This window comes from Anticarsia gemmatalis, chromosome 22, assembly GCF_050436995.1.
Source record: "Anticarsia gemmatalis isolate Benzon Research Colony breed Stoneville strain chromosome 22, ilAntGemm2 primary, whole genome shotgun sequence".
Lineage (NCBI taxonomy): Eukaryota > Metazoa > Arthropoda > Insecta > Lepidoptera > Erebidae > Anticarsia > Anticarsia gemmatalis.
The window spans coordinates 3,858,393-3,869,871 of record NC_134766.1 but is presented as its reverse complement, the minus strand read 5'-3'; the positions used below and the strand labels follow the sequence as shown (position 1 = coordinate 3,869,871).

At 37.2% G+C, this 11,479-nt stretch overlaps 1 protein-coding gene across 1 annotated transcript; it reads left to right on the top strand.

The window, feature by feature from the left end:
- The first annotated feature begins 704 nt into the window (after positions 1-704).
- Positions 705-9,798, top strand: Rs1 (Dead-box helicase Rs1). The gene is made up of 15 exons (XM_076129569.1): positions 705-903; positions 1,113-1,199; positions 1,571-1,712; positions 1,850-1,950; positions 2,606-2,804; positions 3,494-3,645; positions 4,028-4,111; positions 4,398-4,525; positions 4,933-5,130; positions 5,534-5,678; positions 6,167-6,349; positions 6,784-6,964; positions 7,361-7,564; positions 8,741-8,880; positions 9,399-9,798. The coding sequence occupies exons 1-15, from the start codon at positions 808-810 to the stop codon at positions 9,777-9,779; spliced, it is 2,421 nt and encodes an 806-aa protein (XP_075985684.1). The 5' UTR covers positions 705-807; the 3' UTR covers positions 9,780-9,798.
- Positions 9,799-11,479: the final 1,681 nt, after the last annotated feature.

The window sequence follows — 11,479 nt, the reverse complement described above, 5'->3', positions numbered from 1 at the left end:
GACAAATATTTATTAATCATTGATTTATCGATAGTTCATCAACTATAATATATATGGCGCATCTTCGACCGGAGGCACCGGTTGACTTGAAATGATCCTGTGACCGCGCGCTCTCCCCCCTCTATCTCGAAAACGGTTCACCGTAAAAAAAAAAATTCAAACAAAATTTGTAGAGAATTTTATACTGTACAATATTGGTAATAAATACGAATGCAAAAATTCCATAGGAAATGAGATATTTACAAAAAAAGCTCAAAAAACCGGTTTTTGGGACTTTGGACCTTGAAATTTTATAGTTGCGTACACCCTACCATATGTAGGTTTTGAGACAACTTTTAGGGTGTCAATATACAAGTATTTACAGACTTACAGCTGGGTATCTCGAATTCCGAGATTCTTACCTAATTTAAGCTTAATTGACTGCACTATTATAGGGTTCCGTACGCGAAGAGTAAAAGTATGTTAGTACTTACGTTTTACTCTGCCTCTCTATCAACTGGCTGTACCGGGGCATGGTAGTTAATTAGAAGAACTTTTAACAGACTATGTATTTCTCTTTTATTTTTTTCGGTTAAAGAGGGCAATTTATATTCCATAATATCTTTAAGATGAGTAAATTACGAGGTACATGAGTAATTTTTTTCTCCGATAAAACGATAGAATTTAGGTTCTCTTGTGTCATTACCGAATATCATGAAGTGTAAAACGAAACGTTCAAAAGCAACATGCGATTTTGAAGGATAACCTCAAACCGCACACTTATTTACCAAAATAAATGAGCATGTTGTTTTATTTAACTAAATAATAATGAAGAAAACTACAGAAACACCGGAGTTCATAAAAACTATACAAGATGGAGAGGAAGTCGAGGATTTCTCTGAGGAATCGGACGAAGAAGTAGAAGTAAGTTGTATTGCAAAAGTATTTGTAAACGTCCTCAATAATACCTTATCACAAGCTTGTAGCTTCATAAAAACACTTCACCACTAATTAATCAACATTATCAATCTTCATAATTTATATTTTCGCCCTTAAAAATATGTATTTTTACAAATAAACAAGAAATTTTTATGTTGGCTAAGTTCAGTAACTAACGTGTTACACCGTTTCAGTACCAGCCATCAAAACAGAAGGTGAAGCGGAAAGCAGACTTCAACCCGAAGTTTCAGTTTGTCGCTTCAGTTGATGAATATAATAAGGTAATTATGATGAGAAAGTATCTTTAAAGTCGATTTTAAAGTAGTAACCAATTGATAGGTACGAAAAAATACCTGTTTATGAAAGAGTCAAGTCAAGTCGTCCTTTGTCAGGTAGTTAGGCCTTACTCATGAGATTTTTTTTCACTAATAATTCCACTGCCTCTATAACTGTTGATCACAAGCTCTTGGGTTCAATTCCTAAGTCAGGCAGAGTGTTATTGGTCTTTGCAAATGTATAGCAAGTTCTGCTCCCTAAACAGTTGAAGCAACATATTATCATTACAATTACATACCAGAGAACTTGTTTTATGCTTTTATGTACTTTAGTTAATTAATCATGTATAAATCTAAACCTTTATTATTTATTGCAGAACACATGGGATGACCTACAGAAGTATGTGCGACGCAATGTGAAGAGGACTATAGATGAGAAGATAGAGAGGAGGAGAGCTCAGGTCAAAGTCAATGGCAATGCGGAGGATGTGGACACTGACTCTGAGATTGATGAGAAAGGTGAGATACTTACCGAAGTCACCAATCAGATAATACAAATTTCACTGTTTTTGTTGCTGCAGCTTGTCTAATATGCTATATATCATTTAACTGATGCATTTGTAAACTAAACAAGATCAATATTGTCCATATTACAGATAATGAAGTAGATGAACTAGAGATATCAGACGATGAGCTCAAGAAAGATGAGATCAAAACTAAACAGAAGAAAATCACTAAGAAACAGAAACTAAAGGAGGTAAGAAAGACAATATAAGAAATACACTAAAAATATAGCAAAACATAGCATACACAGGTACCTACACTCTCTATTCTACTGACTGTGAGGGAGAGCCAGAGAGGCAGAAATAATCAATCTGTAATTATTTAGACAGGGCCAATTCTGCATAGTATTATTTACTTCTGCTACCAAGTTATGGAATCACTGAAAAAACGTTACAGAGGGTGTCCTAAAATAGGCATTGAATTTTTTTGGGGCTGATACACTGCCACTGTGGGTTTCGTAGACTATGCGACTGCCGCGTAGAAAGTCTCAGGTTCGAATCCTGGATCAAGCCAAAAAGACTTTGCTGCAAATTTCTCAGAGATTGCCCAGAGTTAAGAAGTTAAGGTCGTAGACCTTCATCGGGGAGCACGTAAAGTCGTCGGTCCTGTGCCTGTCCTCTCACTGGTCATGATGATTATCCGTCTCAACGGGAGGATAGGGAGTGTGCGTATTGTGCACACACTTGAGCACTATAAACCAGATCCTGCTCAGTTGCCTGGTTTTAATGGAACTGATCGCCGTAGTCGGATATCGGCTAGGAGGATGTTACTACTGGGATCAATATCTATACTTGTCATTACTTGTTACACTCTTAACTAGCTTATATCACAGTTATTTTCCTACCCAGGAGTTAGAAGACGCAGAAGGAGAACAGGGTGCTCGTATAGAGTACGACTCAGACTTCTTCGAGGAGCCGCCGCCGTACGACGAGAACGCGTCGTTCTACATGATGAACCTCTCGCGGCCGATACTAAAGGCTATCGGCGCACTCAACTACGTGCATCCTACGCCTATACAAGCAGCTACTATCCCAGTTGCTTTGTTGGGTAAGCAGGCTTATAGCTTAATATAATTTTAAATTAGTTTCTTTTTATGTATAAGGAAATTTGTGTTTAGCTGTGAACCGAGTTTAGTGTTTGCGATTAGTAGATATCGACATGCTAACAACTCGAATAATGTAATACAAAATTAATGTTTTTCAAATATTGAGTTTTTTAACCCCTCCTATAAAAAGCTGGCAAGACTTTCGTAAACTTAAGCTAAATCTTCAGTATTATTAATAGTAGGTGCATTTCGTAAACTTTATCTACATTTTCGGTTTATTATGAAAAAAAAAACTGTATTCATTGATATACTAAAAAACTGATCAATGTACTTAATGCTGTATTTAATTTGTATACGAAAACATTCCTAACAGTACTTCTAATCTATACTAATATTATAAAGCTGAAGAGTTTGTTTGTTTGATTGTTTGTTTGTTTGTTTGTTTGTTTGAACGCGCTAATCTCAGGAACTACCGGTCCGATTTGAAAAATTCTTTCAGGGTTAGATAGCCCATTTATCGAGGAAGGTTATAGGCTATATATCATCACGCTACGACCAATAGGAGCAGAGTACCAGTAAAAAATGTTACAAAAACGGGGGAAATGTTGACTCATTCTCTCTTATGTGACGCAAGCGAAGTTGCGCGGGTCAGCTAGTCTTAACTAAAACTCATTTGTGTTGTGCCTAATAGGTAAGGACATATGCGCGTGTGCGGCGACGGGCACGGGTAAGACGGCAGCCTACATGCTGCCCATACTGGAGCGACTGCTGTACAAGGCGGCGGGCGGCGACCGCACCACAAGGGTCTTAGTACTTGTGCCTACAAGAGAGCTTGGTGCACAGGTAAATATGTGCTATTTTCATTATCTCTCTGTAAATAATCGTTGCACCCAACTTTGATAAAAGTAGCAAAATATCCAGGTTTGAGTACCCACTGAATTAATTGAATTCTTAAAAAGTTTGCGTAATTTTTTGTCGATAAAATAAAATAAAAGTAAATAAATTTAACCTATTAATCTCTCACTGCTGCGCAAGGGTGTCCTACCGTAATGAGGGAGGTGTTAGGCCTTGAGTCCAGTCCAGTTGAGTTTTTGTCGATATTATTTTCAAGTGTCGGTATAAATATCGGATGCGTACACACTTCCGTTACGTACAAGTGCCCGTACACGTGTACTCAAGCACGTATTGTGAACACATATGTTTAAAATGCTTGTCTATTTCTCAGGTACACGCAGTGACGAGACAACTGTCGCAGTTCACATCAGTCACCGTTGGACTGTCTGTCGGTGGTTTAGACGTCAAATATCAAGTAAGTTTACCAAATTGTTAGTTTTGTTCAGAAACAAAAGAAAAAGGATTATTCAGCAAAACTGTAATCTAAGTTTGACCTAAAAGTCTTCAAATTTTTTGACGTACATAAATGTTGTTTTCGAGGTCTTAAATTAATTAATTTCTTAAGTAAATATAATGTTAAGTTGATGATCATAATATTAGGTTAAAATAAAACATTTATCTTATATTTCAATTATTCCACATGAAAGTTTCAGTACAATACATAATTCGTTCTATTCCTAACATAATACTATCTATTATAGGAAACAGTGCTACGTCGTAACCCGGACATAGTAATAGCGACGCCGGGTCGTCTGATCGATCACATCAGGAACACGCCCTCGTTCGGACTGCACTCCATCGAAGTACTGGTCCTCGATGAGGCTGACAGGTATTATATGATTTATTTGTATTTTTACCATTTTAACCGGCTGCAGACGTTTTGTGTTAATATGTCATAGTTTATATTCCTGTTTCGTTATCACTTTAAATAACGTTACAGTACCATATGTAAGTGTTTTAGTACTGTAAAATAGTATTGAAAACAAATTTGTGTTGGGCATTGAAAAAGTTTGGCTGGAAAATAAAAAAGCGAGTTCTTTTTATATTATCCAACTTTATTATGATAACAATGGAGCAGTTCTTGCCAAAAGGTTATATCAAAAAAAGTAGCAAAAAATATTCAAAAGCAGATATCAAACCCTGTCTCTACTGATCTGCAATTATAACAACTGTCCACCACCATAGTAATCTAGACAACAACTTTTTACCTTTTTCAACCACTTATCTCTTCCCCAGGATGTTAGACGAGTACTTCGCGGAGCAGATGAAGGAGATCATCCGGCAGTGCTCGCCGAAGCGTCAGACCATGTTGTTCTCGGCCACCATGAGCGAGGAGGTGAAGGACCTGGCCGCCGTGTCGCTCAACAAGCCCGTCAAACTGTTCGTTGATTCGAACAAAGATGTCGCTTTTAACTTGAGGCAGGAGTTTGTTAGGTGAGTGATATTTGTAATATTTTGTATAAAAGGTAAAAAATGAATCAAATCATATATTAATTTAGGTCAAATATTTACACTTATGATAGTCGTTACAATTACTGAATCTACCAGTAGCTCAGATAGGGGGTAGGGCCTTATGAGCAGAGCTAGCAAGAAACTCACGGCCACGGCCGGTCTATTATTTGGATGTTCTATAAACCAATGGACTCAGTTTTTCTTGATTTTAATAGATAGAAATATTTTTGAAGAAAAATACAGGGTTCCTTTTTTATTACTTTCTGTACATTACATTATCAGGTGTCAGGGTCAGGTACTGCTATCAAAAAACGCTAATCTCATATTTCCATTTTCTAGCTATGTATAATAGAAAAAGGCTTAAATTCCATGTTATATTGTGCAGGATCCGCCGCGAGCGTGAGTGTGACCGCGAGGCGATGCTGGCGGCGCTGGTGTGCCGCACGTTCCGCGACCGCGCCGTCGTGTTCGTGCAGACCAAGAAGCAGGCGCACCGCCTGCACGTGGCGCTCGGCCTGCTGGGGGTTAAGGTATGTGCCTACACTACATAATATCAAAAATCAAAAAATCAAAAATATTTTATTGACATAAAATCTGTTACAATATCCATACATTGTCCTGATATAATATATGTATTACACGTATTTATCGTGACATTACAGATTCTGAAAAAGTTTAAAAATTCACAAGAATCAGTTTTTGTTACGAGTATTACATGAAAAGATGATATTAAACGAACGTAGATCTACATTGTAATACAGAATAGATGTTACTTATTTGCGTTTTGTTCTGTATGATCAAAGTTATAAAATGACACGAATAGTATTTTATTGTAAACAAATGATGGAATAAGAGTGATTTCATAAATTGACAAAGACTTAACAAAATAATTTATTTCGATGTTGGTACTAGAATTGAATATTAAATACCTTAACAATATAAAAAAAAACTATTTGTATGTTTTACACATTATATTACATAGGTTTCAAGCATTATAAAATTACCTGTAACTCCACAGGTGGCAGAACTGCACGGTGCATTAAACCAGCCCCAACGTCTGGACTCACTGAAGCGCTTCAAGGAGGAGCAGGTGGACGTGCTGGTGGCCACGGACGTGGCGGCGCGAGGTCTGGACATACCGGGGGTCAAGACCGTGCTCAACTTCACGCTGCCCGCCACGCTCGAGCATTATATACATCGAGTGAGTTACTGTTACTTGTATTTGTTGAACACTTGCGCTTATGGTGGTTATTTCGCTTCAGAGCGTGATGGTAGATTGCTTGAAGCTTCAGTCAGTAAATGTAGATTGTATAAAAATATTTATATTCAAATCCTACTCACAGTTTTGAAAAGGTAGTATTTAACTGCACGCAGTGGTTAACGTGGTTACCTCACCGCAATAACGGTAGCGTGTGGTAGGATCGAATCCCACCCGAGACAAATATTTGTTTGATGAGCACGAGTGTGCGTGTTCAAGAGGTTGCGATTCAAAATTCTCTTATATATTAATACCTCTAAAGTTATTATAAATGGTGTAATACCGTAAGGTTCTAAACTGTAAAGTCTTATTATTATTATCTTTTAAAATTTTATTCTTAAATATCCAACATACTGATAGCCCACTCTTCTCTACAGGTAGGTAGAACAGCTCGAGCGGGTCGTGCAGGCGTGTCCGTGTCTCTAGCGGGCGAGGCCGAGCGCAACCTGGTGAAGGCCATAGTGAAGCGAGCGCGCAGAGCCGTCAAGTCCAGGCAGGTGCCGCCTGATATAGTCGCCAAGTACCGGGACAGGCTGGCCAGGCTTGAACCTGAGATAGGTACGTAATTAGAATTTCTATATGGTAGTACGTCTGTGGCACGTCAGTGGTGTTTGTGACTGCCGTGCAACGATCATAGGTTCGAATCCCAAGTCAATTCTGTAAGTTTTACTTTGCCTGGAATTCGAGTCGAGATTGTTGAAGACTAATTTTCAAACGAATGTTAGCTTAATTTCTTACAAGAATAAATATATGGGCGTCGTGAACTTATATTTGGCATTAGAAGCTTTAACTAAAAACCCCACATCAGCCTAACCTTTCTTCCAACTATATTGGAGTCGGCTTCCAGTCTCACCGGATGCAGCTGGATACCAGTATAAAACAAAATTCAAATAAATAAATACCTACTGCATTTTTTTATTAGATACAAAATAACTTAAAACCACATTTCTATAGCTGCAATCCTCGACGAAGAATACGCAGAGAAGCAAATGAACAAGATGGAGCGTCAGACAGCCAAGCTGGAAGGTGCCATCAAGCAGGAGGACCAGCCGCAAGGACCCAAGATCGAGCTGCAGCGACAGAGGGAGTGGTTCCAGACCCCTAAGGAGAAGAGGGAGGAAAAGGAGAGGCTGGCACTCGCTTTACATCCTGATAAAGGTATAAATATGGGCCATTTTACGCTTTTCGATTGATGACTAATGTTTTGTGATTAGTTTTAAGTGCAGTTTGTCAGTTTCTACTTTAGTTGAAACGACGATAAACTGAGATTTGACTTGTTATATTTTAAATTAAAATACGAACTTAATAACTTTGGCATTTTGATAAAAGTAAAGGAGAATGGGCACTCCTGGGCGGTCGGCGGCCATTAATGAAAGTAGTGTCAAATTAAAGTAATGATAACTAGGAACAACTTTTACTAAGAACGTTTCGCTGCAATCCTTTCAGGAAACAATATATTGACATGTAAATATAATGGAATTTCATAAAACAAATACAATTATTTCGTGTCTGTAATGCATTTATTGTTGTGTAATAACGTTACATCTTCTTATAACGATTGCAATGCCATCAAAATGAACAATAATCGTAACTCTTATCTATCTATCATATGGTTCACCTAGTTTCAAAGTTGTTCAAGCCGCCCGAATGTTATCTTAGTTGACAACAACCGGGACCGACTTTTTACGTGCCCTCGGAAGCACGAAGAAGCTCAGTTCAAATACCACAATGCGGTCACCCATCTATAGAATGACCGCGCCAACGGTTGCTTAACCAACAGAATGATCGTTTACCGACCAGTGAGCGCAACTGGCTATGAACGCCTCGTTTTTAAGCTGAGCATTCAAGACAGATAAGTCGTCTCAGTGAATATATTATAGAAGAGCAAGATGTTTACTTGTTACGATATTTATATATTTACATGTTATGATTGTTTGAATATTAATAATGTCTACATTTGTATGCAATAATATAAATAGTACTTTTTATTTAATCTCCGAATATAAGCCAAAAATATGTTTTTATACTATTAAAAGTGCTCAAAAACAAAAATGTATTTTGTTCGTCATATAAGTGCGTCGCGGCAATAAAACTTCTACACGGTAATTATAGGACTAAACTACATTAAAAAAACAAAAAAACAAGTTTGGCCGCGGATCGCCCAGGCTCCATACTATTTTGCCCATTCTCCTTTCTGTTGAAAAAATTATAAAAAAATATGCTCTGATTTTTGTATTCTCTAATCTAATGATACTTGATTTCATTTCAAGTATGACATTCAAAATGTTTTTAGTTCAAAATCTGTAAAATTATATATTTTTATTATTTGCCTAGGTCCAAAGAAAGGCAAGGGACGTAAGCGCAAGCACGAAGACGACGGCGACTCGGACGACGGCAAGAGTAAGAAGAAGAAGCCAACCAAACATAAACCTAAGGACACGCCTGAAGAACGAGTCAATAGAGAAATGGAAAAGGTAATGTTTGTTACCGCAAGTATGAATTATTAATGAGTTTTTAGAAAATACTAGGATCATAATTTTTCCCGTTTTTGTAACATTTTTTACTGGTACTCCGCTCCTAATGGTCGTAGGGTGATGTTATATAGCCTTTAGCCTTCCTCAATAAAATAGGTTATCCAATAGTAAAATATTTTTCAATTCGCACCAGTAGTTCCTGAGATAAGCGCTTTCAACCAAACAAACACACTAAAATTTAATAATATTCATATTGATCAACAGTTTAAAGATCAATCTTACTACGTCAACTATCTTATGTCTGCGGTTTCTAGAGTTTTTATGTCCTTCTCCGCTTTTTATCTATTACCTTGCCAAATTTCATCCAAATCGATTCACCTTTTTTGACGTAAATGAGAGATGATCCAAAATATGCTTTTATGTTTTATTGGGAAAAAATTACAAGATTAATTAAATGGTCAGTGCCACTAATCATAAATATTTGTCGCAATAAAACTAACTCTACAATTGCGCCACAGGTGGCGCTTCTCCAATCTCGTATGGCGAAACGCACCAAGAAGCAGCGTAGAATCCGCGCAGTCGACGACGAAGACGACAGACCGAGACAGAATCCCAAACAAAATAAACAAAAGAAAAAGAAACAATCTAACTTTGCCAACGACCTCACCGACACTTCCCGGTCCGCCACAAAACGTCTCAGATATGATGCAAATAAGGCTCAGAAAGGTGGCTTTGGGAAAGCAAAGCCTGGTGGCAAGGCTATGGGAGGTAAGCCTGGTAAAAGTATGGGCGGAAAGCCGGGGAGAGGCAAACCGATGGGTGGTAAAGGAAAACAAGGGAAGGCGTTTGGTAAACCACAGGCGTCGAAGCAAGCAGGCGGTAGAAGGAAAAATAAATAAATTGTGCCTTTCGTATTAATGTTGTTTTATTGTTTAGATTATTCCCCGAGCAAGTATGACTGCTAATACTATCATCAAATGCGTATTCGTTAGCATTTGACGCATTAAAAATACTCAGGTCTTTTTCAACGTGTGTGTCTGATACTCTCTTACTACTTAACAGCTAAGCCGATTTTTATGATAGTCGTAAAGATAAGCAGCTCTGCTCACTCATTATTTTCGTCTTCTCTCCATAATTATACTCATGTGTCTTAAATACATTTTTACAAAGTTTAAGTTTTGCAAGTTGTAGAAGTGAACAAAATAAAGTCATTTATTACGAACATTGCGACCCCTGAATTGTGTTAATTCTTTAACCTTTTCACCGCCAGAGTAATATTGAAAATCGGTGTTCCCCACGCCAAGCAATAAATTCCTTCGTTTATACCTACAAAATAATAGTCACGGGAAAAGTGTATATCGATAAAACTTCGATTAATTTTACGTGTTCTTATATTATGAGTAAAAATTGCATAAAAGTACCACAAAATTTTATTGAATTTCTCCCATGTGTCAACTTTACACTACTCAGTACTCATTACCCAAAAATAACAATGATATACACGAACAATTTGCATAAAAAAAGTACTTAATTCAAATATTTTATTCAAAAAGTCACAGCACTAATCCCAGTTGTGACGACACCTTTTGACGTTAAGAAACGCCACTGGCGTGGTCAGCGCTGCGATTTCAAATTTTGCCGCCTTATATTAGAGATGTACCAGTGTGGCAAGTCGGAGTGAAGTATAATATATCGTTACGTTTAATCATTCATCTGAATACGTTAAATTATAATCAATACTCAATTTTGCACAATTGTTTCGTACTCGTATCAAAAGTAGTAACTATACCTAAAAGGTACAATAAACATAGATAGTACGTATTGGCATGATAACTGTGTTTTTTTGTTAGTCCTACAACATTAATAATACCTTTATTGTTTGTTTAATGTATTCAAACAATAACTTACCTCTAAATCGTCACTCCTTAAAGATTCTGCTTCAGAATATGTAACATCATCTTCTACACCTTCTAACACTCTCAACAGCTCTTCTGTCGTCATTTGACTTGAAGACATTTTTGTGGCGCAGATGGTGTACGAAAAATTTATTATACACAAGAATTTATGTACCTATTATTAATAACGTATTGCAACAACACTACGAGTGTCCAGCAGCGCGGGTGACGTCAGAGCGCGCCGTCTGATTCCGTCAGTGGCGTACGAAGCACTGTAAGGGATTCCGCTAATAGAGATGCGCGAGAGTTGCCACAAAATGATCGATTTGCACTTATTTAGTCATGAGTTTATCACTAGATATGGTAGTTTTATTACATATTTAGGTTTGTATTGAATCTAATTTAAAACATATCAGACAAAAAATTTTTTTTTCAGAAAGGAGTGAAGTATTTCAATTTGTTTTCGAAATATTGCATAAAGTGTTTAGATTGTAGTCCTTTTCCTTGCACATCACTAGTTGACGCGTCTTCACGTCTGTGGCGTGGATTTGCGGGCTAAATTTATACATTTTGCATGATGATTTACTTTGTTTTTTTTTCAGGTACAACTGTCTAATTATTATATGTCTTTGTGTAATAATGTAATAAATATGTTTAGGTAATAATAACAGGAGAAAGAAAACACTTGAAACGTATTGTTGTAT

Bases quoted from the DNA above. Each gene is read 5' to 3' on its own strand.
- Rs1 (XM_076129569.1), top strand. From the start codon at position 808: ATGAAGAAAACTACAGAAACACCGGAGTTCATAAAAACTATACAAGAT. The intron at 904-1,112 runs GTAAGTTGTATT...ACACCGTTTCAG, and splicing joins AATCGGACGAAGAAGTAGAA to TACCAGCCATCAAAACAGAA. The intron at 1,713-1,849 runs GTGAGATACTTA...TCCATATTACAG, and splicing joins CTCTGAGATTGATGAGAAAG to ATAATGAAGTAGATGAACTA.